The sequence below is a fragment of the Bos javanicus genome, chromosome 2 (genome assembly GCF_032452875.1).
Source record: "Bos javanicus breed banteng chromosome 2, ARS-OSU_banteng_1.0, whole genome shotgun sequence".
NCBI lineage: Eukaryota > Metazoa > Chordata > Mammalia > Artiodactyla > Bovidae > Bos > Bos javanicus.
This window is the reverse complement of record NC_083869.1, coordinates 17,262,537-17,288,930: the sequence shown is the minus strand read 5'-3', so window position 1 is coordinate 17,288,930 and position 26,394 is coordinate 17,262,537. Positions and strand designations below refer to the sequence as shown.

General features: G+C 39.1%; 1 protein-coding gene and 1 pseudogene across 5 annotated transcripts in view; one reads left to right on the top strand and one right to left on the bottom strand.

Annotated features, from left to right (window-relative positions):
- Positions 1-26,394, bottom strand: part of ZNF385B (zinc finger protein 385B) — a 372,985-nt gene that overhangs the window by 230,466 nt on the left and 116,125 nt on the right. The window contains exon 1 of one of the 5 annotated variants that reach the window (XM_061433995.1): positions 7,113-7,274. The exons of the other annotated variants lie outside the window; for them this stretch is intronic. Coding sequence (XP_061289979.1) covers positions 7,113-7,122 — 10 coding nt within the window. The 5' untranslated portion in view covers positions 7,123-7,274. Of the gene's footprint in view, positions 1-7,112; positions 7,275-26,394 lie in introns of those variants that run through there. 5 annotated transcript variants of the gene reach the window in all.
- Positions 9,203-11,248, top strand: LOC133257713 (phosphatidylinositol 4-kinase beta-like; annotated as a pseudogene).

Here is a 26,394-nt window from a genome sequence, read left to right as displayed (position 1 = left end):
CAAACAATAAATGCTGGAGAGGGTGTGAAGAAAAGGGAACCCTCCTACACTGCTGGTGGGAATGCAAACTAGTACAGCCACTATGGAGAACAGTGTGGAGATTCCTTAAAAAACCTGAAATATTTCTCCATCTATTAGTGTCCTCTTTGATTTCTTTCACCAGTGTTTTATAGTTTTCTATATATAGGTCTTTAGTTTCTTTAGGTAGATATATTCCTAAGTATTTTATTCTTTTCATTGCAATGGTGAATGGAATTGTTTCCTTAATTTCTCTTTCTGTTTTCTCATTATTAGTGTATAGGAATGCAAGGGATTTCTGTGTGTTGATTTTATATCCTGCAACTTTACTATAATCATTGATTAGTTCTAGTAATTTTCTGGTGGAGTCTTTAGGGTTTTCTATGTAGAGGATCATGTCATCTGCAAACAGAGAGAGTTTTACTTCTTCTTTTCCAATTTGGATTCCTTTTATTTCTTTTTCTGCTCTGATTGCTGTGGCCAAAACTTCCAAAACTATGTTGAATAGTAATGGTGAAAGTGGGCACCCTTGTCTTGTTCCTGACTTTAGAGGAAATGCTTTCAATTTTTCACCATTGAGGATAATGTTTGCTGTGGGTTTGTCATATATAGCTTTTATTATGTTGAGGTATGTTCCTTCTATTCCTGCTTTCTGGAGAGTTTTTATCATAAATGGTTGTTGAATTTTGTCAAAGGCTTTCTCTGCATCTATTGAGATAATCATATGGTTTTTATTTTTCAATTTGTTAATGTGGTGTATTACATTGATTGCTTTGCGGATATTGAAGAATCCTTGCATCCCTGGGATAAAGCCCACTTGGTCATGGTGTATGATCTTTTTAATGTGTTGTTGGATTCTGATTGCTAGAATTTTGTTTAGGATTTTTGCATCTATGTTCATCAGTGATACTGGCCTGTAGTTTTCTTTTTTTGTGGGATCTTTGTCAGGTTTTGGTATTAGGGTGATGGTGGCCTCATAGGATGAGTTTGGAAGTTTACCTTCCTCTGCAATTTTCTGGAAGAGTTTGAGCAGGATAGGTGTTAGCTCTTCTCTAAATTTTTGGTAGAATTCAGCTGTGAAGCCGTCTGGACCTGGGCTTTTGTTTGCTGGAAGATTTTTGATTACAGTTTCAATTTCCGTGCTTGTGATGGGTCTGTTAAGGTTTTCTATTTCTTCCTGGTCGAGTTTTGGAAAGTTGTACTTTTCTAAGAATAGATGGAGAAATATACCATGTTCATGGATTGGAAGAATCAATATAGTGAAAATGAGTATACTACCCAAAGCAATTTATAGATTCAATGCAATCCCTATCAAGCTACCAACAGTATTCTTCACAGAGCTAGAACAAATAATTTCACAATTTGTATGGAAATACAAAAAACCTCGAATAGCCAAAGCGATCTTGAGAAAGAAAAATGGAACTGGAGGAATCAACCTACCTGACTTCAGGCTGTACTACAAAGCCACAGTTATCAAGACAGTATGGTACTGGCACAAAGACAGAAATATAGATCAATGGAACAAAATAGAAAGCCCAGAGATAAATCCACGCATATATGGACACCTTATCTTTGACAAAGGAGGCAAGACTATACAATGGATTAAAGACAATCTCTTTAACAAGTGGTGCTGGGAAATCTGGTCAACCACTTGTAAAAGAATGAAACTAGAACACTTTCTAACACCATATACAAAAATAAACTCAAAATGGATTAAAGATCTCAACGTAAGACCAGAAACTATAAAACTCCTAGAGGAGAACATAGGCAAAACACTCTCTGACATACATCACAGCAGGATCCTCTATGACCCACCTCCCAGAATATTGGAAATAAAAGCAAAAATAAACAAATGGGACCTAATTAAACTTAAAAGCTTCTGCACATCAAAGGAAACTATTAGCAAGGTGAAAAGACAGCCTTCAGAATGGGAGAAAATAATAGCAAATGAAGCAACCGACAAACAACTAATCTCAAAAATATACAAGCAACTCCTACAGCTCAACTCTAGAAAAATAAATGACCCAATCAAAAAATGGGCCAAAGATCTAAATAGACATTTCTCCAAAGAAGACATACAGATGGCTAACAAACACATGAAAAGATGCTCAACATCACTCATTATCAGAGAAATGCAAATCAAAACCACTATGAGATACCATTTCACACCAGTCAGAATGGCTGCGATCCAAAAGTCTACAAATAATAAATGCTGGAGAGGGTGTGGAGAAAAGGGAACCCTCTTACACTGTTGGTGGGAATGCAAACTAGTACAGCCACTATGGAGAACAGTGTGGAGATTCCTTAAAAAACTGGAAATTGAACTGCCTTATGATCCAGCAATCCCACTGCTGGGCATACACACTGAGGAAACCAGAAGGGAAAGAGACACGTGTACCCCAATGTTCATCGCAGCACTGTTTATAATAGCCAGGACATGGAAACAACCTAGATGTCCATCAGCAGATGAATGGATAAGAAAGCAGTGGTACATATACACAATGGAGTATTATTCAGCCATTCAAAAGAATACATTTGAATCAGTTCTAATGAGGTGGATGAAACTGGAGCCTATTATACAGAGTGAAGTAAGTCAGAAGGACAAATACCAATACAGTATACTAACGCATATATATGGAATTTAGAAAGATGGTAACGATAACCCTGTATACGAGACAGCAAAAGAGACACTGATGTATAGAACAGGCTTATGGACTCTGTGGGAGAGGGAGAGGGTGGGAAGATTTGGGAGAATGGCATTGAAACATGTGAAATGTCATGTATGAAACGAGATGCCAGTCCAGGTTCAATGCATGATGCTGGATGCTTGGGGCTGGTGCACTGGGACGACCCAGAGGGATGGTATGGGGAGGGAGGAGGAAGGAGGGTAAGAAAAAAAAAAAAGAAGTTGACGGGGTTGGAGACTGGATGGATGACTAAGAGTCTAGACAGGAGTCTAGCCAAGGATAGCGAGTGAGAAGTGGGCAGTGGGGGTGTGGGGTGTGTGTCCTGGAGTTCCTTTTTCAGGTATCCCCATGCACATTCCCAGGACAGCATGGGGACTTGGAACAGGAGATCGTGAACAACTGTTGTTGTCTTCAACAGTCCCATTGACTGAGGGCAGAAATTTTTTGAAAAATGTTAGATGAAGGAATGATTCCCTGGAGATAAATCCTGAAAAGAAGGGGGCTGAATTCTCTGTGGGCATGGGGGTGGAATCCAAGGCTTTCAAAGCAAAAGCTAATGTTCATGTACAAAATGCTTCTGAAGAAACAGATCATAACAGTTGCTTCTATGGAGGGGAAGTTGGTGGCCGGGAATGGGAAGTGAACAAGTCTTGTCTTAGAATAACTTTTTGTACATTATGAATTTTGAATAAAGTGAACTTAGCATCTGTTCAAAATAAAAATTTTTTAAAAAGAAAAAAAAAATAAACAAGGGATCTAATGATATCCAGTTTATTTTATGACCATGTAATTGAGGGACACCTATTTCTTATGCAACAACAAAGACAATGAATTTTGAGATTTAAAAAGCACTTTATGCTATTAAATGATTACTTTTTGAAAAAAAAAAAACCTGAAATAGACTGCCATACAACCCAGTAATCCCACTTCTGGGCATACACACTGAGGAAACCGGAATTGAAAGAGACACGTGTACCCCCATGTTCGCTGCAGCACGGTTTACAATAGCCAGGACATGGAAGCAACCTAGATGTCCACCAGCAGATGAATGGATAAGGAAGTTGTGGTAAATACACACAATGGAATATTACTCAACTATTAAAAAGAACACATTTGAGTCAGTTCTAATGAGGTAGATGAAACTGAAGCCTATTATATAGAGTGGAGTAAGCCAGAAAGAGAAACACCAATGCAGTATATCAACACATATATATGGAGTTTAGAAAGACGGTAATGATGACCTTACATGCAAGACAACAAAAGAGACACAGATGTAAATAACAGACTTTTGGACTATGTGGGAAAAGGCAAGGGTGGGACGATATGAGAGAATAGCATTGAAACATGTATATTACTGTATGTAAAATGGATGACCCGTGCAGGTTCGATGCATGAAGCAGGGCACTCAAAGCTGATGGCTCTGGGACAACCCAGAGGGATGGGGTAGGGAGGGTTGTGGGTGGGGTGTTCAGTATTGGGGGACACCTGTACACCCGTGGCTGATTCATGTCAATGCATGGTGAAAACCAACACCATATTATAAAGTAATTAGCCTTCAACTAAAAAAAAACTGAAAAAAAGAAAAGAAAAGCAGAAAGCCAGTCTGATAGGTGAATGTAAGGGTCCTCCCTTACTGGAGCAGGGGGGCAGGGGTGTGGAGTCGGGGAGAGGAGGGGAGATAGAGAGCCTCTGGTGCCAGAATGCCTGTGTCACCACTGAGCTTCAGTGCAGTCCTGTTGAACATGTTGATGTGAAATAAGGACTGTAAGAAGAGATGCGAGCTTCCATTCATGATGAACAAGAAATCTTAGTCATAGCCACCTTAGTGACTGTCACCTTATTGATTAATGTGTAAACATTAGGTTTCCTGCCTGACAAGAATTTTCTCTTTGGTCCCATTCAGGCCTGTTTGCATATTTCCCAACTGCTACGTGGCCAGGAACAAAAAAGTTTGTGTAACGTTCCAAGGAAACCTCTTGACACCATGGCTCATTTTAACCCAGGTATGAATAGCAGACAGAGATGAATTCACAAATACTTCTTTCAGATGCACTGTCAAATATAACTTTTCACTCCCAGAGGCCAAAATGGTCTTAACCATTGAAGTAATTATAGCTCACAACTATAATTTAGAGTGAGGTCTGGTTGACTCTACATTCACACAGGAAAATAATTCACTCGTCTTGTTGGAGCACTGCAGTAAATAACTATATAAAACCTATATAGTTTCAGCAACCCTAGACAGTATGGTGAATCTAAATAGAAATCAATGGTTGATAGTTTAATAAGACAACAATAATAATTATCTACCATCTATTGGTTGCCAACTTCAATGCTAAAATGCTATACTCAATCCTTTATAAACACTACTGATTTAATTCCTCCAGCAATCCTATGAGATAAACATTTGTATTGTCATTTTCAGAGGAAATGAGTTCAGAAAGGATGGATGATTTTCCTTGAACCATTTACCAAGTGAGGGAAGAAGTCAAACTTCTGCCATCTGAAGCTCATGTTTTGCTACTTTAGTCACAGTGAAATTATCTCAGTGAAATGACAGAAAGATTCATGTCTGCAAACTTAATATCCAATCAAATGGAGGAATCTTGGGCAAGTGAAGAGGTAATAAATATGCTGTATAGTATGTTTTGAGATTTTGCATGTGAGAAGCTACTCGTGCAGATGATTTCAAATGAAGTATCATTTTTAAAAAAATAAATGTCTTTAAGACAGGTATTGGTTAGAATTTTCTGACTTTGAGGGTTGTAAAACATATACTTGTGTATATGTTTACCCTTGTAAATGACAAACAAAACGGCGGCTATTTCACAGGAGCACAGGTACACTTCCCAGAGGCTGGGACTATTGTCCTAAATTGTCTGTATCACCCATTCCCTATTCATGGCATGGGACCTTATGATTTGAAAGGACTGGCCATGTGAAAGGATGGTCCTTGTTTAAAATTTCCAGCATACTTTACATTTTGTATTAGAGTCTCTGACAAGACAGGATAATGAAAACTAGAAAGGCAGAAGTGGAATTGCAAAAAAACAGTCAGGCTCTAAGAAATCATTTTATGAAGGAGGATACACAGTGGTCAGGAGCCATGTTAATGAGCCAGAACTCAAACTTAGGTCTCCTAATTCCTAGACCAGTAATTTTTCATAACAGTACAATGTTACCAAGTAGAATAATAAATAGGCTTGAAATTATAGCAAAAATTGACCTAAATATACATCATCAATTATAAGCTTCTCCATGCAGACTGACCTAATTAAATATTTTAAACAAATGAACAACAAAGGAGAAATATAATTTATCTTTTAAACTACTAACATGATTATGCTTACTATGTACCAAATGGATAATCAAACATCCCTATATAGTGATAGTATGAGTAGCTCCAAAATAAAGGCTGAAATTGTTCTCACATGTGAAGTAATGTGTGCAACTGGTCAAAGTATAACCACTGCAATAAAAGATGTTTTCACTTAATTTCCTGGAGATTTCAGATGTTTGTTTAGCCTTTATTAACTGGAAAATTCCTCTACTCATTGTACACTTACTGACATATTCTATTAGGAAAATGCTTGTTTTCCAAAGAAATAATCCAAGCCACAAAATTCAGCCAGTATTTCACAATATTAACTTGACAATAAAGTATTTTATCAATAAAACATTTTTTAAATGTTTATGTAGCCACCAATGAAATTCTTACTAATTTAGAGTTTAGAAATTCTTACTAACTTAATTATGCTCCTCTAAGAAAGCTTCCTATATCAGATCTTTGAAAGATTTTACTAGATTTCCCTTAAGACTAATGCATGCAAATGCTATATTTTAAAATATACTGTATAAGATATAATTATGAACATTACTAAACAGATGCAGCATGCAAACTTTACCTTTTCAATGTTCTATTACTTAAAACTAATTTTATAGCTGAGAATCTAGGCATTTTCTATATATTTTAAACATTAATAAAATAATCATGTAGAATCATCCCTTTCTAGAAGACTCATCATAGCATTTTAACAACATATGGAAGTCCAGTATATTTTTAAGCCAGAAGTCATGTTAGCACTTAGTTCATGAAGATTCTGTTGTCTATAATAACTACTGATTAAACCCCCAAATGTTGTGCTTATCTTAATAGAAGGAAAAACATACAGTTACGTGAGTCGTGAGTGCCTCCTTAACTTAGACACACATTTACAACACTATTCTAAATTGCCAAACCTCATCATCCCCAATCCTAGGATGACAGATAATACTAATCATGGCATTGCTCAGCACTGTATGAAATCTGTACCAATCTGGAAAATTACAGCTAAAACCAAGTATACTTCCATATGTATTGCCTATCACTTTCAAACAAAAACACCATTTGTAAGTCTTGTTACTTACCTAGAAGCATGTTTCTCAGCAGTAGTCAATTCAGCCAGTCTGCAAACTCTGTATAATAAAGGTATCAAGAGCTGAGCAGTATGTTAATCTGCCACAGGTTTTATTACAGTGAGAGTGGGAGCCCTCACAAACTCTTCCTTGTATCCTAAGCCTGCTGGAGTACTGGACTGACTCCACTCACTCGCCGTGGACCTTGGTGGAAACTTAACAAACAATGCAGAGACTGTCAGTAGATGCTGCGTCCTCAGCCCACAGAGCCAAAAAAAATTATGGAAAAGTAGGTTATTTCACTGGAGTTGGAGATATAAATTTTGAATTGATCATGCTGTTTCTTTAAAATTCTGAGGAGCATTTTCTACTAAATTAACAAAACAAGTGAAACTCATGCAAACAAGCTTATAAAATTATATTTAAAAAATCGAACTACCCAATTTTCCCCCGATGCTTTTTTTTAATTTAAAATACATTTAACTCTAAACTAAAAAGAAATTCAGAAGGCAAAATAAGCTCTGTATAATATACATGTTTTTAGGGAAGACTGTGTATTCACTCATCAAGAATCAGAGAATGCAAATATTTTTATTATTTGGTGTTATGAGCTTGAGCCTCCAATGAGATTTCAGTTTCACAAAGGATTGTTTGTTTGATTCCAATACAAAGATAATTATTTCTGAAATAGGTTTCTCTTGAGAGAACAAACCTTACAGTTTTAAAGCAATAAGGATATTGCAGTGCCTATTTAACAAAGGAATATCTCATTTCTTTGCATGTTTCTACTGGCTGTGAATTAACAATTTAAAAGGAGAAAAATCTATGTGACCTCAAAGGAAGAATACATTGCACTCCAGCTAACACTAAAGCCAGTAAGTTGAATGTGATTTCTGAGACTATGCTTTTTGAAGTAGAAAATAAAATGATACATCCAAATATTACACATTTTAGCAATTATTTTTAAATTATCCTGCAGCAGATATTTCTTTTTACATATTATAATGACAGTGGACAGAAATTAAATTATGTATACCTTCCTGGGATCCAGATCCTTGAGCAGTAAAGTTTTCCTGGTATTCATTCATGTTTCTGTATTTCCCTATTAAAGATAATTTTGGGATTCAACTTTTACATGATCAGCTACTTTTATTTTTATTAAAATAGGCTGAAAAGTTTAAGAAAAATGAGCGTCAGAGAAAGAGGTAAATAGGAAACAAATCTAGGAACAAAGAGAACAAAAGGAGAGGTGGTCAAGGATGATGATGAACAACAGACCAACATCTGGGGTTCTTCGGTCATTGTAGAATGTAGGCCTTGCATATATCAAATATATATATTTGGATGTAGTGACCTGAAGGATTATGCATAGAAATTCTCATATGGGGTAAACCAAGTTTCAAGAGGGACAGGTGTACGCATGTGTGTATGTTTATACTAATAAATGTTTTTCTGTAAATGTGGAAGGAAGCCTCTCTCCCTGCCCTTGACACCCCATTCACTTTTACCGAGTGGCTGTCACGCTTGAGCGACTTCAGAATCCCCTGAAGGGCTTGTTAAAACAGACTGCTTGGCCCAAGCCCTAGAATTTCTGATTCAGTCTGTCTAGGGTGGGGCCTGAGAATTTATATTATAGCACATTCTCAGGCGATGCTGAAGTTTCTGGTCCTGGGACCACACTTTGAGAACCATTGCTTTAGCTCATTATGTTATCCTATAATCTAGCATGAAGACATTTCCAGTGTGAATTGCTTATTACTATATTACATAGATTCCAAGGGCTTCTTCACCCGCACATTTTCACAGCTCTGAATCAGGATGTGTCTATAATTAATCACAACTTACAGAAGCTATGCAGAGGGCAGCACCCACAACACGCAGTGTCAGTGTCTGCACGGACTTGGTCACAGCTGTTCATACTGTCTCTTCAGTTGAGTGATATCATTTTTGAATGATATCAAATGTTGAGTTTGCCATTTAAAAATAATTTTTTAAACCAATGCTTTAAAAAGCACACTATAATTTTAAAAATAAGTCACTGCATACAAAGATGAAATACAAACAGGTGTGGTGTGTGTATTTGTTGTTAGTGAAGCAGATGTTAATTACTGGAGAAATGACAGCAACTTCAGACTTTCTTGGAAAGTAGCATTTATTCCATTAGGGGATATAAGAATGGTAATCACTAGTGGAAGAAACTATGGTACATGTGAAGTTTTGCCTATCACAGGCCCAGAAATGCAGCTGAAGCTAGACGGAATCACCAAATCCCTCTGAACAGAAATTTAAATGTGATTTGCTAGTGTGAATAATTCACAGGTCCAGAGGGAATCTCTTTAAAGCTCTGCATCATAGTTTATTGACAGTTGCTGTTGCTGGGGGCTCCCATGGGACCAAGCTATGGAAGCTGATCCTCTCAGATGAGCTGAAGCCCGCTCAACAAAAGAGGGAGTGGCCCTCCTTGAGCCCAGTCTCTGACACAGGGCTGTCTCCCTCTAAAAGGACCCACCAGCGCTCTAAGTCAGATGCCACCACCAGCATAAATCTCAGCAGCAACCTGAAACGAACAGCCAGCCACCCTAAAGTGGAGAATGAGGATGAGGAGCTCTCCTCCAGCATCGAGAGTATTGATAATTCATTCAGTTCCCCCATCAGACTGGCTCCTGAGCGAGAATTCATCAAGTCCCTGATGGTGATTGGCAAGTGGAGGGCCACGCTCCCCACCAAGGAGCAGAAGACACAGCAGAGGATCTCAGAGCTCTCCCTGCTCAACCACAAGCTCCCCGCCCAAGTCTGGCTGCCCACTGCTGGCTTTGACCACCACATGGTCTGCGTGTCCCACACCCAGCCTGTCGTCCTCAACTCTAAGGACAAGGCTCCCCACCTGATCTATGTGGAGGTCCTCGAATGTGAAAACTTCGACACCACAGATCTAGGGTCCCCGCCCAGATCCCCGAGAACCGAATTCGAAGCACCCAATCTGTAGAGAACCTGCCCAAATGAGGCATCACCCACGAGCAGCGGGCAGGCAGCTTCAGCACTGTGCCCAACTATGACAACGATGACGAGGCCTGGCCGGTGGATGACACAGGTGAGCTTCAGGTGGAGCTCCCTGAAGTGCACACCAACAGCTGTGACATCTCCCAGTTCTCCGTGGACAGCATCACCAGCCAGGAAAGCAAGGAGTCTGTGTTCATTGCAGCAGGTAAAATCCGACGGCGCCTTTGGGAGCAGCTGGCTCACACCCCCACAGCCTTCAAACGAGACCCAGAAGACCGTTCTGCAGTTGCTCTTAAAGAGCCCTGGCAGGAGAAAGTGTGGTGCATTAGAGAGGGCTCCCCCTATGGCCTTCTCCCCAACTGGAGGCTCCTGTCAGTCATTGTCAAGTGTGGGGATGACCTTCGGCAGGAGCTGTTGGCCTTCCAGGTGTTAAAAGCAACTGCAGTCCATTTGGGAACAGGAGCGAGTAGCCCTGTGGATCAAGCCATATAAGATTCTTGTGATTTTGGCCGACAGCAGCATGACTGAACCAGTGGGTCAAGGCTGCATCCATACACCAGGTGAGGAAGCAGTCACAGCTCTCCCTGCCTGATTACTTCCTCCAGGAGCATGGCAGTTACACCACAGAGGCATTCCTCAGATCCCAGCACAATTCTGTGCAGAGTTGGACTGGCTACTGTTTGGTCTGCTACCTGCTACAGGTCAAGGACAGACACAATGGGAACATCCTGTTGGATGCAGAAGGCCACATCATCCACGTCGACTTTGGCTTCATCCTATCCAGCTCACTCTGAAACCTGGGCTTTTAGACATCGGCCTTTAAGCTGACCACAGGGTTTGTGGATATGATGGGCGGCCTGGATGGCAACATGTTCAACTATTACAAGATGTTGATGCTGCAGGGGCTGATCGCAGCTCGGAAACACAGGGCTAAGGTGGTGCAGATCGTAGAGATCATGCAGCAAGGTTCTCAGCTTCCTTGCTTCCATGGTTTCAGCACCATCCGCAACCTCAAGGAGAGGTTCCACGTGAGCATGACTGAGGAGCAGCTCCAGCTGCTGGTGGAGCAGATGCTGGACGGCGGCATGCGGTCTATTACCACCAAACTCTATGACAGCTTCCAGTGCCTCATCAATGGCATCATGTGACATCCTCCTCCTCAGGCTCCAGCGCGAATAGGGTTGGGGGGTTCAGGGGACCCTCCCTGGGAAGGCCCTTGGAGAAACCCTAAGCCAGGAAGGCCCACCCACCTGGCCATCCACCAAGGGAAATGGAAGGCAAGACATACAAAAGCTCATGTGGTAACAGTAGAGCTTGCCAGGGCGGGTGGGGAGAGCCAGCTGTGGGGTCCAGACTGACTGGGGCTTCCTTGCCACCACCCCAGCTGTGTCAGTATTACCACCTGATGGACTCCAGGACTCACTGCCCTCGAGAGGACAGAAGTGATAAATGTGGGGGACGCTGGGGCCTCACTTCTCCCCACCAGGGTCCGAGAGGATCTTTCCACAGGCCATCGCTGCATGTAATCTGGGTCCCAGGAAGGAGAAGAGAGTAGGTTCTTGGTACTTAGGACTTGATCCTGTGGCTGGCCTTTGGCCATGCTGCTGCCTGACTGTCCCCTCCAAGGGACTGAGCCCTAGCCCGAGTTCTCCTGGGTAGGTGGGCTTTGGCATAGGGTCCTGCACTTGCTGAGGTCCCCAGCAAGTGAGGAAAGGAATGATTATGGCCCCTCTAGTCTGAGAGTACTGGCCTAGCCTCGGGGAATTCCTTGTCCTGATCCCTTCCCCACAACCAGGGAGATAGCTCTCAATTTTTTATTTTTAATTCTTGTTTGAAATAAAGTCCTTAGTTATTAAAAAAATTTTTTTTCTTTCCTAGTGATGTGTAAAGTAATGATGTGAATGGACAATCTGGACTTGCGTGGTGGTCCAGTAGGTAAGACTCCATGCTTCCACTGCAGGAGACACGGGTTCCATTTGCAGTTGGGGAAATTCCACATGCCAAGGAGTACAGTCAAAAAAAATTAAGAAAATCTGAGGTTTGATAACATGTGATATTATTTGGAAATAAAACAATTACTCTTGGGAGAAGCTATGTACAAATTAATGAAAAATAAGTTGATTTAAAGCAGGTTTTTGTTGTTGTTATTCAAAATGTGGTGTGGAAAAACCTAAAGAACCACCCAGGATGTCTGCTAAAAACACATATATCTGGGACTACCAGAGATCCACTGACTCAAATATCTTTGGTCTGAAGACTGACCATTTCACCTCTAAGTAAACAGCAATTTAATAAGAATAGCAATACTGGAGGACTCTTAAATGTTTGTGGTAATAATGTATTTCTGAAAAGCAAGCAAGCTACCTTTGATTCTAAATCAATTACAATAAACCTTGGGTATTGCCTAAATGAGTAAAGCTACGTATGGATGCCTCTGTGACAGTTTATCCCCACAGGAACTTTTAAAAACTGAAACACTAAACTGCATACGTATCTCAATGGTCCTTTGTGAAGGCAGAAGAGAAAAAGCCAGAAGCAAAGGTGCATGCTCATCTGACCAGACACAAAGCAAGTAATGCTTGATAGGAGGGCAAGATACCAAGAAGGATGAATATGCAGCAGTAGCACATCCCCAATAAGACTCCAACCTCTGGCCCAGTACTGAGTGGGGTATCTCTATAAGCCTCCAGTGGTGTGAAGCATTTGAAAGAAATGATAAAATAACCAGGATGAAAATGACCAGCTGTTACATTGCCAGTTTTAAAGCTGGTCACTAGTTGTAAAACTAGTCACTGTAAAGTGACCAGTTGTAAAGATAGTGGAGGTGATGGAATCACAGTTGAGCTATATCAAATTCTCATGCTGTGAAAGTGCTGCACTCAATATGCCAGCAAATTTGGAAAACTCAGCAATGGTCTCAGGACTGGAAAAGGTCAGTTTTCATTCCAATCTCAAAAAAAGGCAATGCCAAAGAATGTTCAAACTACTGTACAATTGCACTAATCTCACATGCTAATAAAGTAAAGCTCAAAATTCTCCAAGTCAGGCTTCAGTAGTTCATGAACAGAGAACCTCCAGATGTTTAAGCTGGATTAAGAGAAGGCAGAGGAGCCAGAGATCAATTTGCCAACATCTGATGGATCATTGAAAAAGCAAGAGAGTTCAGAAAAATGTCTATTTCTGATTTATTGATTAGGCCAAAGCCTTTGTGTGGATCACAAAAAACTGGAAAATTCTTAAAGAGATGCGAATACCAGACCACCTTACCCGCCTCCTAAGAAATCTGTATGCAGGTCAAGAAGCAACAGTTAGAGCCTGACATGGAACAACAGACTGGTTCCAAATTGGGAAGGATACATCAAGGATGTATGTTGTCACCCTGCTTATTTAACTTATATGCAGAGTACATCATGAGAAATGCCAGGCTAGATGAAGCACAAGCTGGAATCAAGATTGCTGGGAGAAATATTAATAACCTCAGATATGCAGATGACACCACCTTTACAGCAGAAAGCAAAGAGGAACTAAAGAGCCTCTTGATGGTGAAACAGGAGAGTGAAAAAGTTGGCTTAAAACTCAACATTCAGAAAACCAAGGTCATGGCATCTGGTCCCATCACTTCATGGCAAATAGATGGGGAAACAATGGAAATGGTGAGAGACTTTATTTTGGGAGGCTCCAAAATCACTGCAGATGGTGACTATAGTCATGAAATTAAAAGATGCTTGCTCTTTGGAAGAAAAGCTAGGACCAACTTAGACAGCATATTAAAAAGCAGAGACATTACTTTGCTGACAAAGGTCCATCTAGTCAAAGCTATGGTTTTTCCAGTAGTCATGTATGGATGTGAGAGTTTGACTATAAAGAAAGCTGAGCACTAAAGAAAAGATGTTTTTGAACTGTGTTGTTGGAGAAGACTCTTGGGAGGCCCTTGGACTGCAAGAAGATCCAACCAGTCCATCCTAAAGGAAATCAGTCCTGAATATTCACTGGAAGGACTGATGCTGAGGCTGAAAGTCCAACATTTTGGCCACCTTATACAAAGAACTGACTCATTGCAGAAGACCCTGATGCTGGGAAAGATTTAAGACAGGAGGAGAAGGGGACGACAGAGGATGAGATGGTTGGATGGCATCACCGATTCGATGGATGTGAGTTTGAGCAAGCTCCAGGAGTTGGTGATGGACAGGGTAGCCTGTCATGCTGCAGTCCATGCAGTCACAATGAGCTGGACATGACTGAGCAACTGAACTGAACTGAACTGAAAGTTGCCCAATATCAGTGAGTCTGTTTCCTTAATAAAAGAATAAAGGTAAGGTTAGAATAGATTTCTATGGTCCATCCTAGCTCTAAAATTACATAATATTCAAAAGCATTTAAAAGGGTGTGGCTCTTTCATAGTTTTATTAGGAAAAAACCTTATAAAAGTGAATGACTGATGAATCCAAGATAAAAGACATTTGTGATGGTTTGAATTATGTCTCTTCCCAGTCCTCCATTCATATTTGAAGATACTAATGCCCAGTTTCTCAAAATGTGATCTTATTTGGAGGTAGATTCTTTCCAGAGGTAATCAAGTTAAGATGAGGTTGCTAGGGTGGGCGTTCATCCACTATGTCAGGTGTATTTATAAAAACTGAGAAATTTGGATGCAGACTGGTATGGAGGGAGACTTTGTAGAGACACAGGGAAAAGACAGCCGTCTGCCAGCCAAGGAGAGGCGCCTGAAACAGATACTTTCCTCTGAGCTCTCAGAAGGGAACCCACCCTTCTGACACCTTGAATTCAGAATTCTAGCCTCCAAGACTGTGACAGGATAAATTTTTGTTGTTTAAGCCATCTGGTTTGTAGTACTTTATTACAGCAGTTTTAGCAAAACAAATTGGCACTGTTACTAGGTCCTTGTTACTAGGTACTTAGCATGTTACCTGTTACTAGGTACTTAGCATGTTACCTGTTACTAGGTACTTAGCATGCTAAGTACATGCTAACTTTTCAGAAGTCTGAGTAGTAGTTGGGTGCTATTTTTGAAAGTTAGAACTCAGATGTTTTATATTTGTTCTTGTTTAATGTTTCTTTAATCAGGTTGGCTGTGCATTTGTCTATTTAAGTAGATTTTAAGTAGCTGTTTCGCCTTTTTTTATACATACTTGCTTTACTCTATTCCACTAATATTTGCTTCTGTTTTTATTAATGTCTGCTTCCTAACATCTTTTGACTAATTTTGATACATGTTTTCTAGGTTTTAAGATGTATACATGCCTCATTTATTTTCAATTTTTGTTTTTTAATATGAAGTCCCATTTAGGAGTGCGATTTTTAATATTTTCCCTTCCATTAACTTTTAGATAATCTATCACTTTTAGTTTAGATTTTTCTCTTTTCTCTTTACTTGATGGTTAATAGGACCGAGAGATAGAAATAACATGTTATCTTTTATTCTAGCTTTATTATTAATTAATTTAGCTTGGCCTTGGGCCAGTCACTCACCTTCCATGGGCTTCTGTGATATTGCCTGTGTGAGAATCAAACCAACTAAATATGATAATATTTGAGACCATAAATTGCTATACAAATTTAAGTCATTTAAGTCCATGTTTTAATTATTTTTGACCAACTCACTATTCACAAATAAATTAGGATAACCCTGGGGATATCAGAATTGCTTAACTTCATAGTTTTAACTTCATTTCTGCTTGTTGTATTAGTAATCATCTCTCAAATTGCCTGTAAGTTTATAATTTTATGGAAAAATAGCAAGAATTCACCGACTAGCTCAGTTTTATTTATTTTTTATATATTAGTTGATGAAGTTATTTGAAGGAGAGAAACCATTTAAAAAACTCACCTTCTGAAATAATCTGTCATTATCATTTAAGAGTGGGGACAAAATGAACTAGCATTATCTAAACTCAGTTATGTGTCAAGCACTTTTTTAGGTGTTTTGCATTCAATTCTTTAAACAACCATTGCACAGATGAAGATACTAGGAAAGCATAAGCAAACTGCCCAAAGTTATAAATCTTCTGATCCAGCCCTTCCCAGCTCCCTCCCTATAAAATGAGTCAATAAAGATAGCAGGGTTAAAGTTTTTATCTAACAATTTTCAGAGAATGTAAACTAGTTCTTTTTTTAAAATTGAAAATATAAATCATGATTAAGTAAAAGTAAATGTGGTTTTAAAAGGCAGTGGTCCTTTTGTTTCTCTTTGAATCTTTTTTTCTTCAGAAGAGACTTTTATTTTTCCTTTTTGTTTCCTTTAGGGGAGAATGAAAGTATCTGAGAGCAATCATTTACTTTGAACTACACCATTACTTCAGAATTTTCTATCATGCTAAATATTAAGTTCATCTTATGTATTAATTCAAGAGTTCTTATATGTAGTATCTAAAATACATGTAAAATTCTTCAGTAGCATTCATTTGTAATATTTAGTTTTTTGCTTAAAACTACCTAAAGGCATTAACTACTATTATTTCTGATGAAATTATACTTAACTGAGGAAAAATTGTAGCCTAATCAGCTTTGCAATTTTCTACAAGTACAGTTCTCTGTAGATAAAAGATCATTACTACTAACTAGACTGGCACTGATTTGAAAAGAGGGAACATTTACAGAATTATATGAGTTCTGAGTATCAGAACCCAGAATGTTCCCAGAAAAGAGAAATAGAGAATAAGAAGAAATGATTAAAATTGCTGTATTAATGAAGATGTTCATTACGTTATATATAATCACAAACATATAGAAACAGTCTTAAAGCTCAATAGCAGAGGAGTGGTTGTGTTGATAGTGGGAAATATTACAAAATATATTCAGTGACATAGGAAAATGTTCACTATATAACAAGTGGGAGAAAATATGTAGAACTGGATGTACAATAGATGTCACACATGTAAATAAAAAAGCATATTGCATATGCATATGAATGTATATGTGCATATCTACAGAAACACGTCTAGAAGAAAATACCCCAAAATATGTTAAATACTGCAGGTTTATTGAAAATTTTACTTTTTTTTTCTGTATTGTTACATTTTTGTACTAAACTGAAAGAAAAAAAAAACAAACCCTTCATCTTAAACATTACAGTGGGAGGGATTTCACTACAAAAAAGAAAATGTATATAATTTCTAAAAATAGGGAGGCAGAACTAGCTAATTTAGATAATCTCTCTTTAAAAATTTATAGTAAGTTAATGTCAAGAACTAGTTACGTTCTCAAGTTCCTTTTGGGTCTTAATGATCCTCTGATTCAACTGGAGTAAGGGCAAGCACAGGACTAAACACAGGCAGGAGGCTCTCCTTGATCACTGTAACAGTGCAAATGCATAGTAATTGGAGTCAAATAAGCAAGAGAAAAGGGAATGAGGGTAATGGTAATACAATATTTATAAGAGGCTTGAGCCATCAATTCCCAGAACTCCCCAGTGATTTAATCTCTTGGTCTGTAGTATCTGCATCCATATAGATGAGTGTCAAGAGCCTGCAGAGAGGTGATGGCAGGAATCCAGCCCACAGATAGTATGTAAGAATCACTTACGTACATGATTTCTTCCAAGGCATTAAATCTTTTTAACTACTATAGTAGCATTGCTATTTTTACTCCAGTGTTTAACTTATGAAGGGAATGATTTATATGCCCTTAGATAACATGGCTCTCATTAAACTATTTATTCTCTATCAATGTCAACAGAAGACTTCCATGACAATATAATGACATATAATAGTTAACATGGTTCAGACATATCAGATCTCTGCACAACTGGAAACATCAAAAGAACTATGATATCATCAATGATGCTACCAGACAGAGCACCTGCTCCCCTCTCACATTAGACAGCAGATGTTCAAATAATACCACATAGATTTTCTTAAGCTGTATCCTGAGATCTGTCAAGGTTTTCACCATGGTTAAATCAGAAATGTCACAACTTTTTCTTTTCATTAAAAAAAATTCTCTACCTACCTAATAGGTGCCCACCCTACATAGCTTATTTTTATGTAAAGGCAGCTTGTCCTCTTAGAGGTGGGGTTTGCCTGCTGCTGCTGCTGCTGCTAAGTCACTTCAGTTGTGTCCAACTTTATGTGACCCCACAGATGGCAGCCCACCAGGCTCTGCCATCCCTGGGATTCTCCAGGCAAGAACACTGGAGTGGGTTGCCATTTCCTTCTCCAATGCAAGAAAGTGAAAAGTGAAAGTGAAGACGCTCAAGTGAAAAGTGAAAGTGAAGACACTCAGTTCTATCCGACTCTTCGCGACCCCATGGACTTCGGCCTACCAAGCTCCTCCATCCAGGGGGTTTGCCTAGGGCAACAAAATGCTCTGTGACTGTTGAGCCCGTGTGAGTGATCACCAGCTGGGAACAATGCACTTTTTCTAGTGTACCTACAGCATATATTTGGAAAGAGATGGACAAGACCATAAAACTTTGGACAAGTTGGACAATTTTGAAATGAGACGATTGTTCAGCAAACAAAAAATGTTTGGGTACATCTAACTTCAGGAGATGAAACCCAAAGGGATTTTAAGGTCTGTTCTCCATAAACATAGAATATAAATACATAAATATCACCAATGTGCTTTGCTCTCTTTCAAGAGTTGCTTACAGTTAGTGTTTGGAAGAAAGTGAAGTCGCTCAGTGAAAGAAAGTGAAGTCGCTCAGTTGTGTCTGACTCTTTACGACCCCGTGGACTGTAGCCTACGAGGCTCCTCAGTCCATGGAATTTTCCAGGCAAGAGTACTGGAGTGGGTTGCCATTTCCTTCTCCAGGGGATCTTCCCAACCCAGGGATCAAACCCGGGTCTCCCGTGCTGCAGGCAGACGTAAATTACCGTCTGAGCCTCCAGGGAAGCCCTTGGAAACAAGATTGAAAACCACTTAGAACATTCTATAAAAGGTGAATTCACTGAAATCAAAATGGCTAAAATATAGTTCTAGAGACAAATGAGTATGGCTTCCCCACATCTGATCTGTTATTAAATTAGCTGTAGAAATATTTTTATCAGTAATATACTTTTCCAATATCATTTACATATATAAACTCTAAACCATTTTAATGAGGAAAAGATAAAGGATTCTGCTTTGTCCAAGGGCTGAGTCCACTTGCTTTAAAATAGAAAACAGTATGGAGGTTCCTCAGATCAATTACCATATGATCCAGTAATCTCATTCCTGAGCATATACCCAGACAAAACTATAATTCAAAAACATACATGCACCTCTGTGTTCAAAGCAGCACCGGGTCACAATAGCCAAGACATGGAGACAACCTAAACGTCCATCAGCAGATGAACTGATAAAGAAGAGGTGGTGCATACATACACTGGAATACTACTCAGCAATGAAAAAGAATGAGATACTGCCATTTGCAGCAACATGGATGAAACTAGATATTATCATCCAGAATGAATTAAGTCAAAAAGAGAAAGACAAATATTACATCATATCTCTTACATGTGGAATCTGAAATATGACACAAACGAATCTATCTATGAGGCAAAAACAGACTCAAAGACACAGAAAAGAGGCTTGTGGTTGTCAAAGGGGAAGGAGGATGAGAGAGGGAATGGACTGGGAATTTGGGGTTAGTAGATGCAAACTATTACATATAGAATGGATGGACAATAAGGTCCTATTGCATAGCACAGGGAATTATATTCAGTGTCCTGGGATAAACCATAATGGAAAAGAATATAAAAAAGAATGTATACATGTGTATAACCGAGTCACTTTGCTATACAATAGAAATCAACACAACATTGTAAATCAACTATACTTCGATTTTGAAAAGTAAAAAAATATAAAAGCAGTTTTAGGAGGAAAAATAAAATGCAGTTTTAAGGAAAGATTTAACAAATGTCTAGAAATTTTGAATACAGGTCAGATAGCTTGTGGAGAGAAAATCATAAGAATATTTATTCATCCTCCAAACCTTTGTTGAGTACCCTTCTGCCCAAAGCACTGTTCTGAGTGCAGAGGCTATAGGAGCCCTGCTCTCAGGGAACTGACGTTAGACTAATGTTCCTGATCCTGATCTCAAAGCTCTTTTTCATTTGATCACATATTTCTCTCACCAAACAGGCTAATCTATACAATTTACAAAGAGACTCCCATGTCTGATAAAAATGTCTGGTTTTTTTTCCCCACCTAGATTCATCTATCATATATAATCTTTCTTAAAGATTTATCCACATTAAACCTTTATTCATATTACAAAGAAAACCAGCAGATCTTTTTGTGTCTTTCAGTGGGCAACTTGCATAATAAGATTTGTTTTATGTTTTTTTATTGTATAAACATAACATATTTGAGATATAATTGCATAATATAACTGGCAGTATTTCAATTTTTTTCCTTGGGTCCTCCAGAAAGAGAAAAATTCTGAGATTCAGAGATGATACACTATTTCTTTTTCAATTTAATTTTAGGCATTTCTATTAACATTCAGCATTTATCATATTATGATTCAAGTGAATGATTTAGAAAAATACCTATATAATTTCGAACAATCTTGTATTAGTCTACAACTACAGGGTAAATCAGGAAGAATTCTAACTTCTCATTTTATCCAGTAGGAGTCTGCAGAAATCATGTTCTGCACATGTACTACAACCTTTAGCAGGAAAAGCCTTAGGTAATCCATTTCATAATTAAGGCCGAATACAAAACATGTTTCCATGTTTCCAAAGCATGCTTGCCGGAGTCCAGCCTCTTCTGCCTAATACGAACCCCCTTAGTGTCACATGACTGTATCCTATTCCAGCCACAGCTGGACAAACCAGGACCAGATAACTGATTTAGGGGCAGCTAATCATCAAAGACATTCTTGGAGGTCTGGTTCAAAACATGACAAGCCATCATCAGGAGTTGGGAAGATGAGAGGTGACATAAGTGTGGAGACCAGGTTCGCTGGGGTCATACTCAAGCCTAAGTTTGTGATGAAGGACGGAGCACTAAAGAGAAAAAAAAGACAGCATAAAGGGCTGAAAAGGCAGAGCCAGTGGGACGTAGAGATTGCCTCTGAGAGAAAAGATGGTTCCCCATCTTTTCCAGTTGACACCAGTTTCCACGAGCTCCAGCTTGTTCCAATGATTGGCTTTGTGTTTCCTAAGACTGGCTGTTGTACCCTCACAACAAATCTCCTCTTTCTTAAGTTAGCTTGAGTCTCGCTTGCAACCAAATAAATCCTGGCTGAGAGAAATAGCCTTTCATGGATCTGCACTGAGTTTTTACCACAACAGGAAAAAAGCAAAAGTCAGTCACAGGTGACAGATTCAATTCCACTTAGATCTCTGAAGGATCATCTAACTGTAAGTCAATTTGGGGCACTGGTTCCTATGTCATTAATTTTTAATGACATGGTGGTATTTAATAATTTCTACAACCTTCTAAATATAAAATCATATGAGGGTTAACATAGTACTGAACTGATCTTTTCCAATTTTCAACTTCCAGATAGTTTTTGATGATGCTCATAGTATCTACTTACGTCACCTCTTCCCTGTTCTCTATCAAAGACATTGGAAAAAAGCACCCAAGGAAACCACAGTAAGAGTAGTCTGGTTTGCCATGGTTCTGATACTCTTCTGTATCAAAATGTTGCTTTCTGGCTGTTTTTCCTAATGCATTTTGCTCCTAAAGTAGCATATTCAGGAGGACTTTTTCCTTTATTCTCCATCTAATTAGTCATTGATTCTCCTTAAACTGAATGGATGAGAAAACATATTTTGTCCTGTGTTTTACTTTTAAAGATTTGATCAAAGTATTTTTCACTACTTGTTCATCTTTATCACACAGTTCCTATAGCAAATACAAGTCTTTTCTTCTTCTGTATTTGTTCTGTTCTTGTTGGGAATGGGGTCTATAAAAATTATTGTTACCACCTCAAAGCTTTATTCTTTATAATGTAAAGAAAACATCATTTTCAGCCAACACAAATGCTTTAATTCAAAAGATTTATTAACATGACAAAGCAGCTATTGTTCAGCTATGGCTTTGAGCCATCTAAAGGACTTTACTTTGTCTGAGATTTGCCAATTTCAGGAAAAATGAAAAATTTTGGACAGTTAGAAGGGGAAATATTAATATGATTAAAAGCTAGAGAAGAATAGAAAAAAGTATAGAAGAAAGAAAATCAAAATACAGCCTTCAAGTATTGGGTTGGTCAATAAGTTCATTTGGGTTTTTCCATAGGCTGTAACTTCCCAGGTGGCTCAGAATGCAACCTTCCCAGTGGGTAAAGAATCCACTTGCAATGCAGGAGACATAGGTGATATGGGCTTAATCCCTGGGTCAGGAAGACCCCTGGAGGAGGAAATGGCAACCCACTCCAGTATTCTTGCCTGGAGAATCCCATGGACAGAGGAGCCTGCCCGGCTAGGGCCTGCTGCTGCTAAGTCACTTCAGTCGTGTCCGACTCTGTGCGACACGATAGATGGCAGCCCACCAGGCTTCCCCGTCCCTGGGATTCTCCAGGCAAGAGCACTGGAGTGGGTTGCCATTTCCTTCTCCAATGCATGAAAGTGAAAAGTGAAAGTGAAGTCGCTCAGTCATGTCCTACTCTAGCGACCCCATGGACTGCAGCCTGCCAGGCTCCTCCATCCGGGCCAATGGGGTCGCAAAGAGTTGGACACAGCTGAAGCAACTAAGCAAGCATGCATGTAATGGAAAAACCCAAATAAGCTTTTTGGTCAACCCAATATATAAAAGGCTATACATTACCAAGCATGGAAATGACAAATAGAACTACTAAGAAAGTGTTCTTTGTAGGAACAATACCAGCCACAAACATTTCAGTGCCACATCCTTTTCTAAATGTTTACCTGCATTTACTAATATAATATTACTCTAATTTTATACAAGATGGAATTGAGGCATGGAGACAGAAAGTCACTTATCTGAGGTTACACAGCTGGGACATTGAAGAGAGGGAATTTGAAAGTGGCTCTGGCCCTGCAGCCAGAACCCATGATCACAGGCAGTTTGCTCTCTCTGTAAATATTCTGACCAGGTTTTAAATTTGTTGTACGTTACAACCATCTCAAGAACATCTCAAAGCATAGCAACACCTAGGCTCTACCCCTGGAGATTCTCACATGATAGTTCTGTGTGGTAGACATTTTTAAAATGTATTTAAAGTGCCTAGGTGATTTCAGATGCAGAGAGGCAAGACCACTAAGCCCCGGTCACCTTTTTAGTGGTTGAGACAGGAGCAGAATCCAAGTGTCTTGACTTTTTCCTGTATGTTACAGTAGCTCCTATCTACAGCAAATTGAGGGAGAAAATCGGTTTTTACTCTGGAGTGACAAATTTGAATTTGATAAACCAAAAACCATTGGTTCAGTGGAGATCATGAAACACAAGGATGGTATTTCTTTTAGTGGTTATTAAAATGAAGATGGATTCTCAAATTTCTGAAATAATAAATATGTTAATGAGAAACTGATGAACATTTTCAAAGTCCCTTTATTAGGTATTGCAGCACTAACATAATTTAGACACCAGAGATCTTTGCTGTACAATTTAAACTCTAAATATAATACAGAGTCTTCCCCAAAATCAACTCAAGGCAAAAATGTTTTTAAAGAAACGATAAAGGGGATGGTGTAGTAAATGCTAAATAACTAGATCTCTGGGGAAGAAAGCTTTATTTGTAGTGTTTACCAAATCATGATGCCAACAACCCACCATTGCTACTTTCAAGCTGCCAATGTGATGGGCATTACTGAATGTAGAACTGGGAAGAATACTCAGCAGCACACCATTATATAGCACTTCCTTCATATACACACACAGATGTAAAAACCCTCAAGAGCACAGGTAATAGGAAAATGTAGTTTAAAAATTATAAAGTAGTGTGAATTTTGAGTATTTATTACCTTTGTCTTAAATAGAATTCATTTGGTGTATGTTTCTATGATTTAAATGTTAACGATGCTGTATTTAATAACTGGCTTGCCAAATTCCTGAAAATGTAATAACCACCTCTTGCAAGCATATCACCGAAAAGGCATCCATTCACTCACACATTTTTCTTGGAGAAAGGCAATATTTAATTTGATAAATTGAATAAAGGGAAGAAAACACACATTCTTAATTTATTCAGCTTTCTCAGGAATGAAAACTTCTGATCACTCCTCCAGCATAAATCTGACCTTCATTTTGAGCAACAGAACACAGGGGTTAAGAATGTGGGCCCTCCTGGAGAAGGGAATGGCAACCTATGCCAGTATTCTCACCTCAGAAATCCCAAGGAGAGAAGGAGCCAGTCCATGGGGACTGTAATTAGTTGCTATACTCATTGAAAAATTCAAAGTTTAGGGGAAAAATAGCCTTGGTGTCTGCTGTTAGTTGAATATCGTTTGTATAATAAAGGAAGCTACGTGACTATAAAGACTCTTTTTCTTCTAAGAGTAGATGTGGAATTTTATTTAAATTATCAATTATCTTATATAGACAAGTGGAATGATGAAGGAAGAAACGAAGAAAGAAAGGGACAGAGGGAGTGCAGAAGAGAAAAGGAAAAAAGGAAAGGAGGGAGGGCTGGGAAATTCTTTTCTTTTTTTGAGGAACCATATCTTTAAATATAGAATTATAATTGACATTGGTCTTAGCTCTGTTTTTGTGGATGTGCCCCAAAGGCAAGGGAAACAAAAGGAAAAGTAAACAAATGAACGTATACCAAACTAATACAACAAAGGAAAACATCATCAGAGGAAAACAGCAACCTGCTGAATGAGAGACCATATGTGCAAATCGTATATCCAATAAGGCGTTAATATCCACAAAGTACAAAGCACTCATACAAATCAACAACAACAAAAACAACCCAATTAGAAAATAAGCAGAGGACTTTCTGGCAGTGAAGGAGATGAAGAGCAGTGGTCCTCAGCTGGGCATGATTTTGCTCCTCAGCGGCTATTTAGCAATGTCTAGACATTTTTAGATGTTCAAACTGGTTTTAGAAAAGGCAGAGGAACCAGAGATCAAATTGCCAACATCAGCTAGATCATCGAAAAAGCAAGAGAGTTCCAGAAAAACATCTATTTCTGCTTTATGGACTATGCCAAAGCCTTTGACTGTGTGGATCACAATAAACTGGAAAATTCTTCGAGATGGGAATACCAGACTACCTAACCTGCCTCTTAAGAAACCTATATGCAGGTCAGGAAGCAACAGTTAGAACTGGACATGGAACAACAGACTGGCTCCAAATAGGAAAAGGAGTACGTCAAGGCTGTATATCGTCACCCTGCTTATTTAACTTAGATGCAGAGTACATCATGAGAAATGCTGGGCTGGAAGAAGCACAAGCTAGAATCAAGATTGCCGGGAGAAATCTCAATAACCTCACATATGCAGATGACACCACCCTTATGGAAGAAAGTGAAGAGGAACTAAAAAACCTCTTGATGAAAGGGGAAGAGGAGAGTGAAAAAGTTGGCTTAAAGCTCAACATTCAGAAAACCAAGATCATGGCATCTGGTCCCATCACTTCACGGCAAATAGATGGGGAAACAGTGTAAACAGTGTCAGCCTTTATTTTGGGGGGCTCCAAAATCACTGCAGATGGTGACTGCAGCCATGAAATTAAAAGACGCTTACTCCTTGGAAGGAAAGTTATGACCAACCTAGATAGCATATTCAAAAGCAGAGACATTACTTTGCCAACAAAGGTTCGTCTAGTCAAGGCTATGGTTTTTCCAGTGGTCATGTATGGATGTGAGAGTTCGACTGTGAAGAAAGCTGAGTGCCGAAGAATTGATGCTTTTGAACTGCGGTGTTGGAGAAGACTCTTGAGAGTCCCTTGGACTGCAAGGAGATCCAACCAGTCCATCCCAAAGGAGATCAGTCCTGGGTGTTCTTTGGAAGGAATGATGCTAAAGCTGAAATGCCAGTACTTTGGCCACCTCATGCGAGGAGCTGACTCATTGGAAAAGACTCTGATGCTGGGAGGGATCGGGGGCAGGAGGAGAAGGGGACGACAGAGGATGAGATGGCTGGATGGCATCATCGACTCGATGGACGTGAGTTTGGGTGAATTCTGGGAGTTGGTGATAGACAGGGAGGCCTGGCGTGCTGCAGTTCATGGGGTTGCAAAGAGTCAGACACGACTGAGCGACTGAACTGAACTGAGACATTTTTAGTTGTCACAGCTGGGATGGAGGAAAGAACTACCAGCATGTAATGTGTACAGGTCAGAGACGCTGCTGAACATCCTAGGATGTACAGGATAGCCCCCCATAAGAGAATTATCTGACTCAAAATGCTAATGGTGTCCAGGCTGAGAAAC